Source organism: Galendromus occidentalis, unplaced genomic scaffold (assembly GCF_000255335.2).
Source record: "Galendromus occidentalis unplaced genomic scaffold, Mocc_1.1 scf7180000077527, whole genome shotgun sequence".
In the NCBI taxonomy this organism is placed as follows: domain Eukaryota; kingdom Metazoa; phylum Arthropoda; class Arachnida; order Mesostigmata; family Phytoseiidae; genus Galendromus; species Galendromus occidentalis.
In genome coordinates, this window is record NW_003805515.1 from 1,232,345 (window position 1) to 1,255,013 (window position 22,669).

At 52.4% G+C, this 22,669-nt stretch overlaps 1 protein-coding gene and 1 long non-coding RNA gene across 2 annotated transcripts; one reads left to right on the plus strand and one right to left on the minus strand.

Moving 5' to 3' along the window:
* Positions 1 to 2,009: 2,009 nt before the first annotated feature.
* LOC100898379 (MAM and LDL-receptor class A domain-containing protein 1) lies at positions 2,010 to 22,095 on the minus strand. The gene is made up of 17 exons (XM_029112782.1): positions 21,903 to 22,095; positions 21,525 to 21,673; positions 18,208 to 18,256; positions 17,820 to 17,999; positions 15,260 to 15,471; positions 14,710 to 14,883; positions 11,183 to 11,351; positions 10,890 to 11,069; positions 9,471 to 9,615; positions 8,669 to 8,796; positions 5,504 to 5,674; positions 5,038 to 5,308; positions 4,417 to 4,550; positions 3,966 to 4,226; positions 2,849 to 3,008; positions 2,574 to 2,703; positions 2,010 to 2,306 (listed from the first exon to the last, which is right to left on the minus strand). Exons 1-17 carry the CDS (start codon positions 22,093 to 22,095, stop codon positions 2,187 to 2,189), a joined length of 2,826 nt encoding a protein of 941 aa, XP_028968615.1. The 3' UTR covers positions 2,010 to 2,186.
* Positions 5,916 to 6,518, plus strand: LOC100898806 (uncharacterized). The gene is made up of 2 exons (XR_145689.2): positions 5,916 to 6,043; positions 6,311 to 6,518. It is a non-coding gene; the product is annotated as an uncharacterized LOC100898806 (long non-coding RNA).
* Positions 22,096 to 22,669: the final 574 nt, after the last annotated feature.

The window sequence follows — 22,669 nt, forward strand, 5'->3', positions numbered from 1 at the left end:
GGGGATTGGTCTGATGCTTTTTCCGATTCATGGAATATACCGATCACTCACTCAAGGCGCTCCAGGGGAGTCTAATGATATGTGCTTTTTCTCGGAAACCCCCAATTCAGATCATCTAGCCCCCCGAATTGGATTTCTCGGGGTTTCCATTCTCGGCTCTCGAAATCAGGCCTCATTAGCGGGCGTTGACCTCGAGACTCCAGTGCTGATTATTTCCCGCTCCTTCTTGAAAATAAGACTCGGGTGCGTCTTCGGGATCGAGATTATTGATCACTTCATCGCATATTTTCGCGGTGACTGACCCGAGGCGGCATCCAGGCGGTCGACAATTCATCTCCGAATGAGCTCCGCCACGACTCTGCGCGAGGGAAGACGTCATCCTCAGACTCGAGAAAAGTATTTACCTGGGCGGAGGTTTTCAGCGTTCGAACTTTGAAACCGCTCAATTTCGATGCAGTTCTCTCCCCGAGTTATGCTCGGGACTAATATCGGAAGAATGGTAGATTACCGTGTTTTTGATTCCCGCTTTCGACGGCACGTCAAAATTTCATCAAGAAGCAGGACCGAACCATCTCCTTGACACACACGTCTTCTGATTTTATCCTCCGGACAGAGGTCTACGTCGATAGTCCCATGCTGGACTACGAGAGCTAGGAGAACAGGATGTCAACGGGTGGGCTTCGAGAACAGCGCTCCATGCTCGAACAGATTAACCGATCTTCTCGGGTCCGTCCAGTGTATCCGGCTATTTCTCTACATATACGCCGACACGCGGCTTACCTGTTCCGATGGCATCCGCGATCTCCATTGAAGGCCGGCAGGCCGGCCACCCATTTGCCTACTCATTGAGGGATACCACCATTGTACGGTGGCTCGATCACTTGGAGCTTCGTTGCGAGTTTGGTATCGGAATAGCGAGATTCATAGACCTCGGAGAAGCGTCACGCACCTTCCGAACGAGCTAATAATCACCTCAGTCTAAGCCTTGACAATTTCCATGATTCGACGGAGCTCTCTCGCAAGGCCTTCATCAGGCTCAATGATATTCATGACCTGCTTAGGAATTCACAGCCGGCTCTACTTGGTGCCGGATCGTAATCAAGCGGAATAGGCGTAACTTAACTTGGATTGCAGTGTTGGGACGTTGATGGAAAAATAAGGAGCCCTTCCCGGGATAACAGGGCTATAGACGATGAAAACGAGCGGAAATTCTGAGCGTAGACTCCCTATCGAACCGTCCCTATCTGCCAAACAGGATAGTTGTGCTGAGAGAATTAGGCGTTCATCAATTCCGATATGCCTCCACGGAAGGGAATATCTATTCGATGCTCGCCCCGACAAACAGGCCGCGTTCAGTGACGTTCAACGAGAGAAAATCTCTTCGTGTCGACGTTCTTCGTATAGGTGAGCACATCCGTCAAAGTCTATCAACTCTTCACTCCCTGCTCGAAGAACAGTCGATCGCGGCGGACCGGGGCGAATGGGCCCTAAGGACTGATTCGCTTCCCTAAGACGCTCCTTCTCGGGTCACAGGGCCGAACTTCATTGGTTGGCCGATCTCAGAAAATACGGCAGACTGTTCCGGCCACGTATTAGGGTCGGACCGATCCGGCGAAGACGAAAGGATTTTTTTTCCCCATTTCGAATGGGGAGCGTCTCAAGCACGAGGCTTCTCCGAGACGAGATGGACGGATTCATACGATGAAGACAATGGCATGCAGCCATGCTGGAGGGATCCCCGATGCGGTTCTCGAAGACGCGTGAACGACGCCAGGATTCGGGGGTAGCTCACGGCCAGAGGCCGAAACCACGAGAATTCAGGAAAGCGGCACTGGAGCCCAGATGGGCTTTGCTGAGCGCCGAGCCAGCTCTAAGCTCCACCTGATGGAGTTTCAGCGTGCTGGAATGCCGTTAGCCGGAACCACGAACAACGCGTCAGAGCAGTCCAGATGACCAGAGATGCTATTCCCTAAATTACTCATGACAAATGACGGTGAAGGACGCGCCCGAAATGATGGGACAAATGGGAGTTCCTCCCTGTATTGTAAAAAACCAACGATATCCAACAGTGAGTATGTACAGAAAATGTTTCCATAGAGTACAATGATTGATGAGCATCGACCATCACGAGCAATTTTTCGAATGTTTGAGTTCGGTGTCCCAGTTCGCAATTCAGCCCCAGGTTCTCATATGGGCTCGGGCGGAGCAACAACCGCGTTGCTCGGTCTCGTTTCGCAGTCACCGTTGTAAAACGTAATGTCATCGAGAGCGAAACCACCGTCATTCGCCTCGCCTTCGAATTGAATCTGGAAATCGGAAAGACGATAAGCAGGGGAGGGAAATGGAAAAACGCGGACCCAACCAGACTTCATGTTCGATCCCGGGACGAACATTCTGTCGCCGCCAGGGTGGTATGATCCGCCTGACCCCCTCCACAGCATCGAGGTGCGATACGATCGGATCCGATCACTGCGTGTGTTAGATGCGGCATGGCGTGGGGAATCCCTCGGTATGCGATCGATGAATTTTCTCCAAACTCATCGATCGCTCCGACCGAGGACTCACAAACATACCCTGAATGGTTTATCAGCAGGAATCTTCACTTGTCCATATCTCCAATCGGGTCGTTGTGTGTCTGAACGTCTGCTGATGAATTTCCAGAGTATCATCCTAGTATCTTCTTCCGTGATCTCAGGCTCGATTCTGAAAGATTGCGAGACAAAATCAATAAATCAATCGATCGATCAATCCAGTATTCACCAAGTTCCTCCATCCCGGAATATTTTTCATGATGGGAAAGAATCCAGGAGTGAGCCGCGAGATGGGATTCGCGACTTGGAGACCGTACCTGTATAGAGTCAGTGTGGATGATTCTCCCCGTCCGAAAGGCGCGAACCAGAACGATACGCATCGATCAGGTTCCGAATCTACGGCTTGGACCACGGTCGAACGCAGAATCGGATTTTGGACCGCGTTCTGATTGAAAATATCGAAGAAAATGTATCCGGCTGGAGGGAAAAAATTGTAGCTTCTTTGGCCGCTCACAGACACCCAGGCCGTCGCAAACTCCGAACAAAGTTATCAATCGCGAGTTCAACTAGATCGTGTCTCTAGAATGCGCTCGTCGCGCGACGGTCCTTGCCACGGCCACGGTTAGCGGAAATGCGGCGAACCGACTGCGAGTCTCCGGGCGATGCCGTGTAATCAGCAGAGTCGCACTCCCTTTTGAAATCGAGCATGTCGTACGTGACGTTTAACGCCAATCCGAGAGGCTTCTGTGTCCTCTCCGGAATGTTGGTGATAAGTTTTAGTTCATTTGAACGTGCCGCATCAAAGACTCGTCTCGGTAACAACAGACGCGTATGTTGGGGCTTTGTGTGTTTTCGCGTGTCACGTTCGAGCATGGGGTCGCGATTGAAAAAGGAATGCGAAACGAGAGGAGAGTTTCGAGTCCGGCGGCTTCTGCGACTCGTACCAACGACGACGCCGACGGTTGCTTTCATAGAAGCCACGATTACATACACGCGGGCCGGAGAAAAGCCTTCACGACTGCGCTTTGTGTCTTTTGTAAGGAGTCAAGATATTAACATACAGCGCACGGTCCGACGAGCAAACCTGGCTTCAGAAAGAGTCTTTTCTCCGACATAGAGGCACGAAAAACCGGAGTTGAGACCTCGCTCGAGAGAGCAGAGCGGGATCCTAGGACGCACATCAAAGGTATCCGTCGATCCGAAATAAATTAGAAGGAAGGGAAACTTCGGAAAAACTTGAAAAAAATTCGGCGCAAGGCTTCGAGAATAATTTTTCCAAGAAACAAAGTTTGAGGTGCATAGTTGGGAGCGGGCGGGGAAAGATTCAATTTTCCCCTCGGAAACTGAACCCGATCCTTGCGGATGTTCCCTCGACCGTGACTGGGCTCGGGAGCTATAATCTATGGTCTGGAGGCGCGGCAGAAAGAAACTCACTCGGAGCCCTGTAAGTATGATCTTGGAGGTTGGCAGGCCTCGAAACGGACGAGGCGAGCCTCCACGTGAGTGAAGCTCTCGGGGAGATTCCACCTCGACCGATAAGGTTCAAGGGTCTGATCTGAACAATTTGTTTCGAAAGTTGTAGCGCCTGCGCTGCTTGCTGCTCCTTGCTCAGGATACCAGTCGCGTTCGTCCATCCGCACATATCCCGTTCGAACGAGCATTCCCCAGGTACGGCGGCCGCTTTTTCCGGGAACGCTGCAAGGTATGGAACGATATCGCTTGAGAAAACGACGAGGAATTCCATAAGGCAGTCGAGTCGATACGTGATCGGTAGATTCTCGAAGATTCAGCGAGCTCTTATGCAGCGATGCGTCGCCCACGAGATGGTGGAAAAGTTTCCGCCATCGGCTTCCACCAGCTCAGGCACGTATATGAGTACGCTCACTTGTGCAATCTCCGTCGAAGAAGCTGATATCGTCTATTGCCACATAGCCCACACGTCCGTGGCCCCAGATGCCTTCAATGATAATCTGATAGGGATCCGAGATCGGCATGCCATCCGGCATTCGGATCGGGGACCTGCAATGCAAACGAGGACACTCATCAAAGATTCGTTGAGGGGAATTCATCCCGATCCGCGCGGAGCAACGTCTCGATGTATGTAAGTACATATATCCGGCTGTCCAATGGCAGGAACAATCTCTTCCGTCGCGATGGCCCTCATCGAGCAGAATTCGACGAACGCAGGCGAAGAGCTATCGATTTCGCCAGGAAAATATCCGAGATTCGGTTTTACGTGGCAAAGCCATCTCCCGGAACCGATGATCTAATGTTTGAGATTCGATGACGTCACTGTGACGTCATTACACATTATGGAGACCTTAAATAATTATGACAGTGTTCTCTAAACGCGGCAACGAATCGCCGACAACGCGAGCTTGAGATAAAAAAAAAACAAAGCCGGTCGCGGCGACAGCGTGACTGGATTATCGTGGTTCCGATAAGGGTTTAGGAGATGGACTGCTGAGTCGGCAGATAACGCAGAGACGAATTCAAGTCGTCATACCTTGCCATCAGCCAACGATGACCTTGATGATTGTTCAGCCTCCAGACGGTTGTCAGAGGCTTTTTCGGCCCATCGAGCGGATGGTGGAGAACGTGGACTCGTAGAGAACCCAGTGCCGGACCCGAGGGGTCTATCGTACGCTCGTACATGTAGTAGTAGAATGCCATGCAACGCGGCGCGGCGTCCGTTGAGAACTTGGGCGATATGAGCCATGCCTTCGAGCCACCTCGGGCTGGCAGGGCTGTATTGCTCATCAGGTTCATGAAGTATCCTGGAAGGGAATCGATGGGAGCTCGGAATCGGCGGCAGCCAATGGTGCGCTCTGTCGCGGATCAATTCAGCGAGATAGCATGGCAGATATTTTCGTCTGCTCCTAAATTATGATGGGGTCCTGAGGTCGCTCCCAAGAAGAGAGTCTAATTGGATTATTATGAAATGCCTTTTCGGAACAAGCAGAGGATTTTACCGTCCGCACGCTTCCGAGTATGGTCTATCGACGGCCCATTGAGACCGTAGCTGTACTGGCGGGCCCAATCGAAGTCGTCGAAGCCGTCCGCGGGATGGGGATTGACCCAGCCGCATGTATCTTCCTCGAAATTGCAGTCCCCGGAGTTGCGAGCCGCCGTTTGCGGGGATACTGAAACACGAGTAAGAGTCATATGAGTTTTATTCGAAATTGCGTCCTCTCACCGCCCGCTGTTCTGAAGGGACGAGTGTTTCGACAGCGTGCCTACGCCAATCAGTGAGGAACGGAGGAGGAAAAGTACTAAGGGAAGAGCAAACAGATGAAGATTCGATGTATTAGCGCAGCGTCGCTCGTACAAGGCGCCGAAGCAGGTCGTAAATATTTACAGTCCTCTGCTATGGCGTATAAGGAGCCGTTTGTCTTGAAGCACTCCATTAGGTCCTTTACGCGTAACACGAACGAGTTCTTCGCGCGTGTCCAAAATGAACAAGGCTATTTCAATTTTCGTGTGCTGTTTGTTCCTAGCAGGGAGTCTGAGTGGTGAGTGAGCTCTTCGTCCGGTGTTTCGCTATTCACATTCGCAATTATTGATGGCGCAGCAGCCGTGACTCGGCCTGCGCGAGTTGGCGACGGCGCCACGATCCGTGATCGTGGCTCCAAGAAATTCTGTACGGCTGATCATTTTTGCTTTCCGAGTTCGACGTGGTGTCTGGTCGTACTCGGTGCGGTTCAGCGGATCGGAAAGCCCACTGCGTCGTCCCAGAATCGAACACTGGTGTTTTGACAGAGAGCTTTTTCCATCCGTAGGCGCCACCTTCGAAATTCCGAACCCTGCTGGACTGGAGGCGAACACCCTCAGACCCATCGGCGAACCTTCCAAGGGTGCAGCGATCGCTTCGATTCTCGGGAAGCCGACGCCGAAGCCCCGGACTATGCCCGCGATTCCAGGCCTGCCTCGGATGCCCGCCAGGACGCCGCTTGTCTGATTCACTGACTGAATAAACCCGACGCTGTTGTTCCAAATCTCACATCGTCACTGTATGGATGAGAACACGAACTCTTCCCTCGGAACTTTCCCACTATGTATTCGGTTGGGCTTTCCGTTGCCTTCGGCTGAGCCGGAACCCTTCCTGCCAATCGGGAAATTATGGAAGAGATTTCCAAGGAATTCCCTTGATGGGAGGATCTTGCATAAAGATATTTATAGCGAGGAGAAACCTATCCTCTACAGGACATTCAATCATTCGGAAACGAGATGGAGGCGGGGGTCTTATCCAGCTCAATTGTTTTGGAATGGCGCCGACTCAATCTCCTACGACTCGTTTCTTCCCTCGATTGCTCCGATACTGCCGACGTCTGTGCTCAAAACGAACTGCTCATCGTACGTCGGGCTTGAAGCCTGCGAGATTCGTCGGCTCGAATCATCTTTTCCAGACGCGTCTCCTGGAAAATCCCTCCGATCGATTCCAGTGCATCTGGGTCCTGAGACGAGCGGCGAGGATGTGCGGAGAACATTCGAGGAACCGAGGCAAGCGGATCATACGAAACATGACGACTGCACAACACATATCTGTTGGCACACGCCACTGAAGAAAATAAGTACGAGCTAGGACGACGACGCCCATCTGCTCCGTCCGAGCGATACGTGAGTTGCCAAATCTTTCGGTACGGACATGTCTACTTCCGATATTTCAACAACAGACCGAACTTCGCTCTCGCAGCCATCCGCTTGATAATTTTCCGAACGGGGCTGTTTGTGACTCCGTTGTCGCGAGAGACAGGTGAGCTTTCCTTGAATTCCATTTCCTTGGCGTCCGATTACAAGTTTGATCGACGCTCGTGTTCCTCGGTGTCGAGTTCCTCCCGAGTGTTCATCCGACGACTCCGGTTCCATCATCCCGCAGCATGTTCGGTTTCTCGTTACCCCAATCAAAAGGTTAGAGCCCTCTTCCGTCTGATCAGGACGTGCGCGTGTCGCCTGATACCGCTGCGGCAGACGACGCGCTATCGCGTGCTGTGTGGGCAGCAGCCTATGAAGATTAACTTGTTTCCGGGGTCTGTGGAGCTTTATGGACCGCACGAGTGCAGCAAACCCTTGAGAAAGAAGCTCTTTCTCCAGGAAAGTCCGGCGGATTGATAAGACGATCCCCTCAGGAGTACTTGGTCATTGTGACTAGAAGCCGTCAGACCGTCCTGCGCAGGATAGATCCGCTACAGTGACCACAATACAGAGATGCACTTCGCCGACGCCCGTTTGTATGTATTACCTCTCTGTATATTCTCTCTCACGCGAACGAGTCCCCGTTGTTGCCAAGTCTTCGTGCATTCGAACAGTGCGCCGATCTCACTCTGTGGCATCCTCCCTTGCACCGAACATTCGAGACTTCGATACAGGAGGAGAATCATGGAACTGGAAACCTTCAGGTGTCTGGCGTCGTACACCCGTCGGAAAAAAGAGAATCCGCGCTTGGAGAATTCCGTCTGTATAGAGCGAGACCGCGCGGCGCTTTACCCGGTCCGACACCGGCACGAACGAATTCTCGGTTCGGCGCTCCTATTCGCGCTGGAAAGTTTGCTCAGTCGGTCTTGCTCTGGAATTCGATTTTGATTTCTGATTCGTTCCGCGCGCTTTCTTGTAGCGAACGCGGGAAGCAAGCTCCCGCCGACCCCCGGTGACTGAGTGAACAAAGATGCCGGCCGACTCGCGAAGCGAACTAATCCAATGGAGAACCGAGCAATGGAGGAGCTTGGCGCGTCGGGAACACTATCGTCATGCATTTGCAGACGATGATCGATACGAATCTCAATCCGCCGCTTTTGGAATCGTGGCTGTGCGGATGCGTCTTCCTGTGCACTGACATTTGAAGATTTCCGAGATTTCTGTACCGGATATCGATCTCGCTCTCCGCAAAGTCCTTCCAGAGCTGCGCGATTGAGGGACGTCAAGCGAAAACCGCGATCGGCCGAGTCGTCTCCGACAAGATGCAAAGGCGCGAAGCGACGCACATTCATGTATATAGGCGGTGTGCGACTTCGGCCGAGATAGTTCAGCCGCATTAGCTTCCCCAGAGGTCGAATCGTCCCCGGAATAAAAATCATGAAGGATACAATAATAATACAATACAATACTGCCACGGTATAAGATTGTTCCAGAGAATTGCTCACTTGGACACGTTCCTGGACGGAACGAGATATTGTCGATCCCGATGTTCCCTAAGGAGTTCGCACCGACCGTAGCCTCAAGGACGAGCTGAATGGGCTCTATAGAAGCTACTTGCACCTGGGCGAGATACCTGGAAACGAATCCGATGTTAGCGTTCTCGGCTTGTGAGGAGCTTAGACCGGACATTGATGTCCGATCACCTGTGAGCTTCGGGAATGTGCTCTATTCATTGAAGGAATCAGGGGTTCGGAACCGCCGCACGACCCTTTTTATGCAGCCACCGGATGCTGGTGGAAGGTGTTTGACATGCCTTCGGACTTTCGACGACAAAAGGTTCGCTCAGCCTTGCTATAATGGCGCCTTCGGAGGGAACTCGGAACTCGTGAGCAACAGACCCTTTCGAAGAGGGTCTTCGTCTGAGCGAATCCACCGTGTACTTTCGGAGTCGGGATCCGCATTTTTGTGACACCACCGTCTCTAATGTCCGGGTACAGACTTTATTCAATCTCTTGGCAATCAATACCACGTAAATATTTTCTGTAGCACTCTTGGGCGAGCCCACGTCGTCCCTACCAATCTTCGGAATAATTCCCTGGCCGAGCTCGCGCTGTGGGAATGATTCATAAACATACTTATCCCGGGACAATTTCCACGGCAGGATCCCCGTGGAACCTGCAACCTCTCGGAGTTGCATGCCTGCGCGGCAATTCTCTGCTCGACCGCAAGCAGGGCTCGCACGCCAACTTGGAGCAAGAGCTGTTCAGGAGAAGCGAAGGAGGAGGAACCTTTGCAACGTCTACTTACCACTGATTGGTAGCTTCGCCGGACATTTCCCAGAGTGTCTTCGGTGGCTCATCGGTTCCTTCTTTGCGCGAAAGCACTCTGAGCGTTCCGATTCCATTGCCGAACATGTGGGTGGCGAATTTCATGCAAATTGGGTTGTTTGCTCCTGAAATTCAAAAGCGTTGAACAAACACCAGACGCGACCCTTCTTCTGAAATGGAAACTCTCCTATTTCTCTCCTGAACTATTTCTTGCCGAGAAATTGCTAGGATGAAGGATTTACGGGAACGATATGGCGGGCGGTCGTATGCTCCGACCCTTTCTCGACGCAGGATCCGCTCATGGTGGTGACGCGAGCTTGGCTGCAAGTATCTCTGGGTTCCCGCACAGTCAAAATCCGAGTTTTGATCCTAAAGAGCCCGATTCGGGGAAGTTACATGTTTTTTCGTGCCCCGTTGAAAGTGGAAGGTAGACGGCGGCGCGCATCGGGTGATCGGGGAAAATTCAAATTGGCGAGAGTAGGTTCGCAGGATGATGTTCGGCTCGAGACGTATGAAACACGAGCCTCTCGCAATAGCATGATATGATTCCGTGGAAACTCAGGAATGTTCGCCGGAGGGCTGGTTCCGCAAGGTTGTGTTCCAATTCGGATTTTCGGACCTCCCCTCCTGGGAACACGCAACTTTCCCTTCAGGTCCGCATTGCATCCTCCGACCGGTCCTTCCGGAGAGTTTCTCCGCGGTCCCGTTGAGCATTCCGGAGGTACGGAGCAATCTGGTCCTGTTCTCATACATATTCCTCGTCAGTGGGGAAGGAAACTTGTGGTGGATTCTCCGCCGAGAAACCCGCTCACTTGGCCTACTCCGAAGCGAATGGGTTCGATCGCACGAAGTGCGCTGTATTCTCGCGTACATCCCGTAGTCCTCACTGAAGTGAGAGCTGCTCTCGTGGAGTTCTCATGCAGTCAACGTGCTGTCCAGCTCCCGAGCTGACAGATGATGCGGTATTCAGCAGATATGACCAGGGAGCGCTCCGATGGGATTCGCGGTTCGTGTTCCGCGAACACATGGCGGAGTCATATTGCGACACCGCCTTCATGTGAAGAGGAGTGATTCCGAGCAGAGCCGCAGCTCCGTCACCAGGTTGCAATTTCTCGCACGTCGCCTTTCAGTCCGTTCTGTGGACAGTTTCATGAGCACTCTACGGCACGCTTCGCTCGGGATATCCGATCGACGTACATTCGGCGCGTTCGGACTCCGCCGGGAAACTCGGAATTCCCGAGCGAACGCGAAGTCTTCTGAGGTATTTGGCAGAGTTCCCAAGGAATCATTCCGCCGACTCGAGCAGATCAACAGGCTCTCCAGGTTTGGTTGGAGGAGAAAAAGAAATGGGAAATCCCAACCTACGAAATGAATTAGAGTCTCTTGGGTTATAATTTACCTGTAGCTTTGAGCGTAGGACTTATGAGTTGCGCCTTATCTTGAGGTCGCCGAGGATAAGCCGAATCGATGTAGATGTAGCCACCGGTCCTCTCATCTTTACCAAACGAGGAATAATCTCTCTGGGGTCCTGTGAGGAAGCTCTGCGAGCCCCGTCCTTGATCCCAGTTGAAGTCGTCTCCTACGATGACAGCGTTTTTTTTTCAAAACTCCGATAGGAAGCCGTATCATAAAAATTCGCAGCTCACTGCTCCGTTCGGGAAGACAATATTGGAGAACAGAGTGAAGTCATACCCGTGTCTGCATTAGTCCATCCACAAAAACCTCCTTCGAACGTACAATGGCCGAGACAATTGTCTCCGGCTTCGCCCATCCGGTCGAATACGATATCGTCGAGAGCGATAAAACCTCTGAAGCGACGCGTTGAATCTCCGGTCCTTTTCGGAATCCCTTCGAACCAAACCTACGCAAAGAGAGGAGCGAGAGCACGTTATTGAAATGACGACGCGACGGATCGCTCTCCGCCTTTTCCTTCCATCTAGCGAAGAACGAAAAAATCGCATCGTGGCTAAGTGAGAGCAAAAAGAGACGCTGAAGATTGCGACAACGTTCGATACACTTTGGAGGAAGTCTCCGGTTCAATTATGGTTTCGTATGTCTCGCTGACCGCGCTCGTTCCGATCTCTGCAGACATATGTTCCCTCGCCATCGGTCGACCTCCCTCAGAGTTCAGCTCCCGGGCTGGTCGGGTTTCTCTTGGCTTCCGAGGCTAGCGTATAATGATATGATTCATACAGGACGCGCAAGACAGTCCGTTCCGCCAGGGTCCCGCTTAGCGACGACAAGAAGATCGGCATGAGAAAGTGCAGGAATCCCGGATTAATATTGCCTCATGAATTCTCGACCCTATTAAGGCAACAACTGAGGGACACCCAAAGAGAGCCTCACCGCTGCGAAAATACCGCCAGTTGCGGCGCTCTTCCGACTAGACTGAATTCTATCCCTCTTCCCAGCCTCGCGGAGTTTCTTCTGATAATGCTTCCCAGGTTAATCCCAACTTCGGGAAAAGAGTCGATTTTCCCGACGAGCGCAATTATTCTTCTTGCAGAGACTTCGAAGAGCCAGGAATTTGTTGGCGTCCTCCGCCTGGAACTCCGCCAAGGCCTCTCTGAGCTGCCCCGATGCAATTTTCGAATATCAGGTGCGCAAAACGTGCCCCCCCCCATGACGCCGAGTCCAAGGATAGCCCAGATCGATTTGTTCTTTCAATTCTTAGTTTCGCAAGTGGAGTTTTCGGAAGTTTTCGAAGTCGAATGTGCAGAATCGAGCCTTACTGCTGGCCGAACTTAAACTGCGAAACTCGTCCTTTGGAGTCGAGGTTGACATATCGTCAGTAACTTGTGAACTTAGCTCTCGGTCAGCATCATGCTGGCGCCGTCTATTGTCACCGCCGGATCGTTCGCCATACAGACTCCGGCGAAAATTTCCCCGAGAGAAGTATCCGCTTCGCAAATCGACCATATCGGTGTGGGTAGAAATCCATGTGACACCCCACAGTATACGGAGCGGACATCATCAGGATGCAGATGTCCGTAGATGACAAGCTCGTCGACCGAACCGCCGGCTGAACACCCATCCTCGCTCAGACGGGCGCGGAAACCTCCGAGTTGCCGCAGGAATCCAAATGTTCCTGGGTTGGAGTTAGCGACGCGGGTTGACGAGGCTGAGAGAAGGCGGGCTGCTCGTCCAGCTCCTCGTTCGCACACTTCCTGATTAGACGGAGGGTATCCACGCTCGGCGGACAATCTGAGCTGAGCGTGCGTGTGGACTTTGAACGCATAACATCAACGCTCGAGACAGGATCCTCTCGACGCGCACTCGATTCAGAATCACGTCTCGCTCGATGTTTGCTGGAGGTAAAGAAATTCTAGAAGCTGTCGATAGCCAGGATTGCACACGAGTCGACGGGGGAGATTCGTGGTCGGAAAGCACGTCCGGATTCGGATGCGATCCGAATCGGCGACCGAGGAAAACCGCGCCCGGGATGTCCGTTGGCGCAGCTCATCTACCTCAGTTCCGTTCCTTTCGATCAGGAGGTTGCTACTTTGTTCGAGGGAGCGAATTTTGACACCTTCACGTTCTGCGACCGAAACGGAAGAACTTTCGCTCTGACTCAACACGATCGCCGCAAGCTCCTGGATCCGAACTACACATCGCTGCGCATCGATTCGAAAATTCATGACCGCCGAAGGACGCTGAGCCGGGAAGCGAGAGTTCCTCCGACTCTGTTCTCGAGGACCGACTCAGCGGAGTCAGCACTGCGCTCTAATGAGGGCTCGTATCCGCTTGCCGATATCAAGTCGAATTCCTCATCGGGCTCAGCCGAGAAAATCCGGGTGCGACAAAGGAGATGGACCCGCCAGAAATATCTCCGCTAACTGGGATTGTTGGCTCGGAATTCCACAGCGGGCTGTGTCTAGTTAGCGTAGAACTCTACGAGAGACATCTAGGGGCCCTCCCCGGCGAACTGGGTTCGGTTCGTTGCAATTTCGGTAATTCGAACTATTTTACCGCCGCGCCGCTGCCGCCGCCGGTCGGTACAAACTCCCTTCAATCTCGTACAAAGTCGAGGACGACGACAGTCTCCCTCTCCGGCAGTCGAGGTCAAGGAAGGCCGTTCACGGCGTGAAAAAAAATTGATTCCAGCGTGAAGACGCTCGGGCAACGAGTGATGCCTCCTCTCTCTCTTCTCGTTATTCGTCCGCAGGATAATGATTGGCAATCATTCATTATGGAACGGAGACACGTGCTCTTGAGATGAAGGCGGGAGCCTCACTAGCGAGCTGACTAACGGGCAGCGGAAGCGCCTAGGATCTCATTACGAGATTTCGCGGCTTCAGCTCATGGTTTCGGTACGACCTCCAGTATCCGGTCGCAGACTTTATACCGGCAGTGAAGTTTTTGAGTTTTCCTTCGGGACCGAGGACCTCGGAACTTTGTGGCCGCTCCGGTATCGCGCCGCAGATTATCGTCTCGAGAAGAAGTGATCCTCGATTCAATAATCTAGATCCCAAAAACAGACCCGAAACGTCTCCTTCAGAATCAAAGACGATTTCTCTGTGTCATCGTAAGTGCGACGGAAGAGAAAAAAGCGGAGCGAACGTGAAGCTCGACACGCGAATTGGATAAGCCCGCCGCGTGCTCGGTGTCCGAGTGATGAATAATTTCGACACGCTTTTAGTGGAGTCCTCCATGAGGTGCCGATGTATGGATGGATGATACCCACGCGAGACGGGATTTTTTTCCAGCTAACCATGAATTTCATTCACTCAGATCGGCGCAGGCCCCACGTCAGCGTCTAGGGTAGCTTAACCGATATATGAATGCCCGCACGCACGGCGTGCTCGCAAATAATTGAGCACCACGGCAAGGCCTGCAGACCCCATCATCGCAGTTCGCACGTGGAATATTCTGGATCGGCTCTCCCGTTCGGGGAGCCTCGTGGAACTTTCGCATTAAACCATGCTCGGACGGTTCCTATTTCTTTCAGGAACATTCCCGGGAATGCCGACGGGAGGGTTCCAAGCTGCGGAGAGCAGACTCTCGAGAGGGGCTCGTGATTCCCGGATCGGCTGGTCCTCGGGAAACACGAGACATCCGAAGTCAACAATCCGCTCTTACCGGAGACTCGGTTCCTTGAATGCTCAGACGAGCAACTCTGGTCCGACTCTCGCCCCAAGGTTCGACGGAGCCTTTCGCGGAAGCTCGGAGGGAGATCGTGGGTAGAAACTCGCGAATCTCCACCTCGGGAATCTGCTCACCTGATGAGGCCAACCGTACGTGTACGCAACTTCGCCTTTCTGCCATTTTCCGTCGAAGTTGTCGTCACTTTCCCACACAGTGATATTCTCGAAGGTGTTGACGTCCATGATCACAACTCGTAGTCTGTCCACACTGAGCCCCTCGACAGCGTAGAAAAACGAGATGCAGAATCCCTGAAATCAGAGTTTTGAAACTTTCAGATCGATAATTACTTTATCAAATTCCCACTCGGCTGGAGAAACTTGGTGCTGGATGGTACAAGATTTTGAGCGTCGAGAACGAGTTCAGCGGGCGAAACTTCTGCTCCTCCATCGTCGCAAGCGACGTGGGTTCTTCGTTATTTGTGCAACGATCGAGCTTCGTCTCCCAAACCTATAATTTACCGCTCCGCCCACTCCTCGGCTCGGTAATGTTCAGAGTTTTTACGACCCTACCTCCTTGTCTTGCTAACGGCAGCGTATTTTGCAATCAGAGCTCTGGCTAGTGCAGCGCTCTGAATATTCAGCAGCGGAGTCCTGATTGCGTAACTATTTCCAGGACAAAGCGTACCTGCGGGCCTGTTGCAGAAATATTTCTTGTCGCAAGCACAGCCGACTCGAAATCATTCGCTGGCTCAGGATATGAGATAACGTGATGTTGATTTCCGCCCTGTCCGGCGCTCCCCACGTCGATGTTGTTGGATTCGGTTGACGTAGTTCCGCCGAGCAGAATCGGTGGTTGTCTAGGAGGCTCCCTCGAGGTCTCGAAGTAGATGTAGCCACCTGCAGTGGTGTAAGGAATTGATTCATTATTCACTAATGCTTCGGAAACACTCAGCCTGTTGACGTAGCGGAGGCTGATTCAGCCCACCTTGTCGCCTAGCCGTCCTTTGCTCTCCGATTCATTATCTCACGTAAGATGCAGTCGTTATATTCGCCTGCGCAAATCTCGGCTTTCAGAAATCTCACGACCTCGAATGGAGATATGATGCTCCAACGACAGACGTCGAGGACGGCTTGAAACCGACAATGAACATGAGCGCTCATCTGGGTGTCGTACGCTATTATTGCTATTATTATACAATCTATAAAGCAGTTCTCTAAGGCTAGCCGTACTTCAATCTCGCGTATAAAACCTCCGCCGAAAGGAGAGAAGGAGAGGCCAAGTCATAAAATGAAAATACGAAAAATCTATAACTTGAGCGGCAACAGTCGCTTATAAAATACCGAATTATTTTAGGCCAACAAAGCTCCCCCGCGTGCTCTCGCCTGAAGACCAGAACATCCGTCCGTTCGGATCTCGGATTGACTTCTGGTACTGCACATCCGTGTCGGAAATGGATGAGCGGTCTTTTCGGGAAATCACCGACTCTTCCATGTGATACAACCAGCCGCGGTTCGCCCCCCTCCCTCCCCGGCAGAGATTGACGGCATACTAGCCTTACAGGGAAGATCATATGTATGAAAATTCCCATCGAACGAATTGGAATTTGAAGCCGATCGCCGCATTTCAATCAAATAGGCGAGGATCCCTAGAAATAGGGCATCGACGTGTCGGCCTCGGTTGGGAAGCGAAGACCCCCTCGATTCTGCGCGGACTACCAGAGATTCGGGCGATTCAATGCGGTCCGCTCGCCGCTGCCTGTCTGCGGTATTAAAGAAACTTCGAACTGGAAGACAACAGCCGGGACGGCCCCAGCTGCTGCTCCGGCGGCCACTGTCGCCTCTGTCGGACGAGGATCATGAAAAACAAGTCGCGTCTTCTCCAATTAAACTTCCAACTCAAGCGTTGGACCGCATCCGGCGGAAACACTTTGTGACGCACCGAAACTCGTGCCATAACAGTTTTGCGTTGATCGCGAACATGGCTTGAAAGTCCGTCCAGACAGACACGTCCACCTTCACTTTTCAATAGCCTCTGCCGCTTCGCAGAGCTGGCTGTTGAAACTTCGAGCAGTGATACGACAACAGGGGGAAAAACGATTTCTACACGTTTTGCATAACAACAGTTCCTATTGTCGTAGCGGACCGTTAATCTCTTTGAATTGATGTTATGAAACCGAGCACTTGATGGCTTGTCGGGGTCGAGTTTCGATTCGCCTCGGCCTGACGGCCGCTCCCTCGGGATTCGGATCTCCAAAAAACACAACAATGGGTTCGTCGGCCGTATGACTCGACCTCGTAGTGCGTGCAGCTTATCATGGATCAGAATCGAACTCCGGAACCACCGTGCCCTATTTCCGGAGGGCTCGTCGTGCAAGAGAACAAGGAGCCGCAAGTGCTCTTGAGCCGCCGTCCCTGGAAACTCTAGCAGGGTGTCGTTGAATATTTTTTTGTGCGCAGCGACGCGCAAGAATTGTCGCTCTGTCTCCCTTTTCGACCGGGTCGCACAAGAGATAAAGAAAATCAAACGTATACATACGTATGCGTAGTCTCGAGGAATCGTCGGAGGGAGGTCGGCGAGGAGTTACGTTTGAAAGTGAAAGCGACGTCGGCTTCGATAAAAACTTTGATCCTGTCTCCGGAAGTTCGGAAGACTCCATTGTTAGCGAAAGAAAGCCGGAGGGATTATCGGCACGTAGACTTACGGAGTCGTGTGCCAGTAGGCAATCCGATTTCGACTCTCGATTCCGCTTTCTTTGCAGAACAATGGTAGGGGCTCGGAAAGAAAGCGGGACTAGCCTGGGGTGAATTTCCCTAACGGTGGAAAATATCGGATTCTTCAATTCTTCCATGTCGCGCGGTCGCCCACCGTCTGTTTGCGATGGATCCGCTTCATGGGCGCGTTCCAAATATTCTCTCTCGGGGGCCCAGCGGCCGGGGGCCCGACGAGAAACTTGGCAATTACGCTCAAAATTTCCAACTCATTGATGGTTCGATGGGCTCGTGGAGACTTTCATTAAAACTGTTATCAAGGAAGTCGTCCACTTCCTGCGATATCCGAAGCCATTTTTCCTCCGTCGAGCGTTTCTCAACAGGAACTAGGTCGGCAGCATTTGGGAACATTGTAGTGGGATTCTGCCGGTTTCGGTACGTGGGTTCAGCGAGCATTTGAGAGACAGGAGCTTAGAGAGAACAAAAGAGATACAGAAGGACAGTTTGCGTCGCGTTATCCCTGCTCTATAACCCACCTGCGCCGTTGTTTTCGGTATGGTCAGTTCGCGGACCTCCTTTGTACAGAGCATCGTCTCCTCTGGAGATCACCCACGGTATACTGCGCGCCGCGGTCACGTTCGGTGTGTTCGCCCAGCCACATGTTCGCGGCTCTTCGCCGGTACCGAAATCGCACGGTTCCGGCTTCTCAATGAGCTCTGCAACAATGGACTCAAGGTTATTCGGATGAGGAGGATTCCGCATTTTACCAATTTTCGACCCGAACCGAAATCGTCCCCGGCAAGGCCGGAGTAGCAAAAGCTCTGTGGGACAAGGGCTTAGAGTTGACATTCGTGTTCGTCGCAGTATTCCCGGAGATGCGTTCCGACTTGCTTGTCCTCCCTCTCTGGTGATTGAGTTACTTACTCGTGAGTTCGTCCTCTTCCTCTTCGTCCTCTTGACGTTTCTCGCGGGTCTGGAATCCAATAGAATACGGAGCTCAGGAAAGAATATGGGAAGTGTTTGCAGAGAGAACATTCGAAATATTCCGTATACTGCTCGCTTTCGTCCGCCTCCGGAACCTCTTCATCTCCTCCTTCTCTTCTGGTCGCGCATCGTGTTGAGTTTGCAAGTCAAATTTTTAGACTCCTCCTCGTGTGGTTGACCTTCCCTCCAATACACAGACGGACATCCCTTGGGCAAGCGGTGTTCCACCGCACGACACGTGCTTGCGCTTGTTTGGAAACCCTGCGGCGTAGCCGCACTCGGGAACCACCATGTTCTACCCTAAGAGAATGACCGTTTCACGGGAGAGCTATTACATGGAGACCCATGAGAGCTCCCGCGTGTTCCCTGATGTTTCCGCTGGGGTTATGTGTCCGCGGGAAGAAACTTCAGAGAGGGGAAGGTAACGATGACGAGGCGCACGTTTCAGACTGTTCCAAACAGCTCACAGAGGAGCTCTCGACTAGATCCAGTAACTCGCATTTAAAGTTGATTTCCACCGGCAAATCACTCAGAATGCTCAAGGTCGACGGTTTGCTTTGCTTTCTCCACGCAGTTTCAAGCACACGGAGTTCTAACACTCCCCTGTGGCGAGGAAACCTCCCGGATCGTCTCTTCGACTCAAATAGTGAATTCATTCTGATGTCCTGAAGTCCCGCACCTCGCTCTGCGACGAGAATCTCCAGTCGATCAGACGTCGCTTCTTATTTCCGCTTCTGCTCGATTTGAGGATCACTGAGTGAGTCGAAGAGCAAATCAATCGCACATTTTCTCCGTCTACCTCGATCGTCTCGCCGATGATCCGTCGCGGGATAAATTAAGGGCACGGTCATCGAGGTCGGTGATAGAGCAGAAGACCTAGTACGTGGGGAAGTGGTTCCTTGGTGAGCTCCTCCGGGCCTTGTAATTTCCTTCAGTCTCTTCCTGGGCTCCAGCGGGGGCGCCCACTCAACTCCCGAAAATGAGTTGAGAACAGGGGGCTCTCCTGTTGCCGGACCGAATGAGGAGAGACCATGAATCTCTCTTATCGGAGACAGCGGGTTCTTCCCTTGTCATGTCTCCCCCTGGACGAGAACCCTCGGGCTTGATTACGTCGCGAAACGGAAAATGAAGAGTCCCTCCTCTCTCTTTCCGAGCAATCTCTTCGGTAATCCATGGAATCCCGCGCCTGATTTCGAAGCAGAACGCCTCGGCCTCTCACCGGCCGCGGGTCGAGATCCCGAGATCGAGGAATTCAAAACAGAATTGAAAAACGGAATATCCCGTCCATCTGCCGTTTCTGGAACGATATCCTCGACGACCGCCAGGAATCGAGACTCGTCATCGAATCTCCATTCCAGTCCAGAGAAGGTCTCTCGCTCGCTTCGCGAAGTACGCTCCTCGAAGTTTCCCGCTCCCGGGGACGAAAAAGTCTTTTCAGCAGTCGAGCGACTCCTTTTGTCATCGAGCCTACGGGTCAAGCACAGAAAGAGTCGCTGTCGACGTTTCTCTTCGAATGCTGAACAGAGACAGCCCTGACTACATACTGTCACGCGATTCGAGTCATCGCGTGGTCGTTGGAGGGAGAAATTAATTATTAGCCATGGTTCGATCGTTGCTAATGAATCACCCCGGATCTCGATTAAAGAACGATCACGATTCCGACGTTTCTCTCGTCGAAAGTGAATCCTACCGCTACCCGACACAGCTCCCGGCATGTTCCCTCATAGGAGGCGGAGCAGTGACGCTTGATGGACGTAGAACCATGTCGGAAAGCACTTTGCCTCTCGTATCAAAGACAGGCATGTCTCAAGGATGGCGATAGGAGATCCGAGGCACTCCTGGTGCATTCGGCTGGACTCCTCAGGTCCACGTCTCTCGGACTGGACAAGCACGCTGCCCTTGGGCCTCGTTGGTGCCAATGAAGCACTCAGATAGCCATCAGAGCTCGCTTTGATCCAATCGGGCAGCCGTCTTCACGAAAGAACCAACCTCGCGATGTCCTGAAAGCGCGAAGCGACTGGACGGCGACCCCGTGCAGATCCTCGGTGGAAGCCGTTGGGAGGGAGAGTGAGCTGGCATTTCCGAACAGTTCTCAGAAAGGGTCTTAGTCTTCCCTCCTCATTCGTTCCAAGTCTAGCTCGCTCTCTAAGGGCTCACACACTCGTGTTTAACCCGCGTGCCACTAAGCTCCCCTTACTTGCTTAGCTGTCACGTTCATTGTCAACGTGGGTAAGCACAATCCGCTCGCGCGACAAATCACTGTCAACCACTGTGAGCTTTTGGGGGATTGAGGATGTGAGTTCGCGCGGATCGCTGTCTGACTGCTTCAGTCAGCATAAGCGATAAGAGCTCGGGCATCCTAGATGGGGCCGACTGAGAGTCAATCAAAGGCATTGACATTGAATCCGTGGAACTCGACGGGAAGCGATCGTCTCTGATGACAGCATCTACTTCCGCGCAAGCCAATAGAAGCCCACAGACTCCTCCCCTCAGGTTGAAGTAGTTTCTTGAAACCTCTGAGTTGTGGAACTCGGATCTCTGGGCGCCCATCGAGCTCGGGGCGAATAATTTTTTGTGAGAATAAAATCAGTGGCCAGTGGCCATGCGCTGACCTAGTTCCCCACGCAACATTCCCAGCGGGAGATTCTCTGGGGCATTCAACGAGACCGCCGCAGAGGTTTCCGAGTTCCAAAACCTGAATCGATTTCCGAAGGTGAAAATTCCCCCAACCAGCCTGCCCCTACCACCCGTCAAAATTCTTTTGACAATGAAATGAATGCTCGTGTCATTCGTTTCTCGCGAGGGTTCTCCACAGTTTCCCCATGTGCAGATGGAGCTCTGCCATCATCGGGGGACGCGCGGAACCCCAACGGCGGCAGCAATTATGCGGAACGACACAGAAGAGAAAGCTTCAAGTGGAGTGGAGTTGACACTGAGCTTTGCAGGCAAGTTCCAAAAGCAGCTGAGTGGGAGCTACCGAACGAATCATTCCATTTGTTCGTTCCATAGCGGGACGTCGCGCAATCATCACGGACTTGACGGCTGGCTGGATACACTGTGCGCTCGTTATGGGTTGACAGCAAAGATTTCAGACTCGCTTCACCAAAGCAGGAGCTACTGGAAAGCACCTGTGAGCTTTCCAGGATCGATTTCAAACGAACGGGGATTTTCCTCCCTCTCCCCGCTCCAACTGCGGCGAGACAATCTTGCATCCTTTCTGAGAGTACGACGAAGGCCGTCAAAGTTGAAGCACTCACCAAATAATCCTTCACCGGTATGATGTTTAGCCGATCATCTTCATTTTGCGCTCGCGCGCCGGGAAGTATGACCTTGTGTCGCACTCTGGTCTGAGCCTGTTTCTCTACATCATCGACTTTCTTAGGCAAAGTCTTCGCCGGTCTCAAGCCTGTAATCAAAGTACTCCTTCGAGGATTCCGCGGGAAATCTCTCTTGGATTTTTTTTCCGCTTCGTACTAACTGAAACGCTGAGCCTCTATCCCGCTTCAATTCCTGCAGCGTGCGAGGATTGGGCACGGCGCAGGCTTCTGACGGATTGGGAAGAAGCTCATGGTGAGCCGCTTTTCTGCGCGGCCGACTCAGTTTGCCTCAGAAGAAATTATTACTCGGGCACTCACCGAGAGCCACCATCCGGGCCTGAGCCGCTGCTCTGGCTTGTGCTCTTGCAATTTCGTGTCTCCGTAGGGCGTCCTCATCGCTCTCTTCCTCGGATGAATCACAATCTTCGGTGTTATTGAGACCTTTCGACGCCTGCGCCCAAGAGAGGGCCATACACGCCGATGCCGTTGCTACCACGACGAGTAGTCGCATCTGTAGCGTTAGAAAAAAGCGATTCAAAATAATTATTCCGAAAAGTTCTCCAACCCTCTCACCGTCTTCCGAATTCATCGAACGCGTCAGGGTCTGGGAATCCTTCCCGCCAGCTCCCTGAACACCGGAACAATCGTACCCGTTCTCCTCAGCTACCCACACGAGGTGACCTTGGAGGCCCGCCAGCGGAATGTTTTCATGGATTCGGTTACTTTTTATGCGCTCTGGCGACTGCTATTTATCTTGGAGAGCCTTCCTTGTTCGCAATTTTTCATTTTTCTCCCACAGCATCGATATGCTTCTGCTGATGTCGTATGGAAAGCCTCTGCAACTGACAACAGTCATCTGTTCAGAGAAACTAAATATTGGAATGTACCCCATGGTCTCCGGCGACGTCCCGTTGGACTCGGGGAGCACTCGTTCACTTGAGGGAGCGCGACGTGGCCGATTTGGCTCATCCGCCATGTCAGAACGTTTTGTTGTTTGAAGAAGGCTCCTGCCGATCTCACAGGCGTCGGGACTCTGATTGGGAGATGACGTGCCAAGTCATGCAAACGACTCATCGAATCATTTT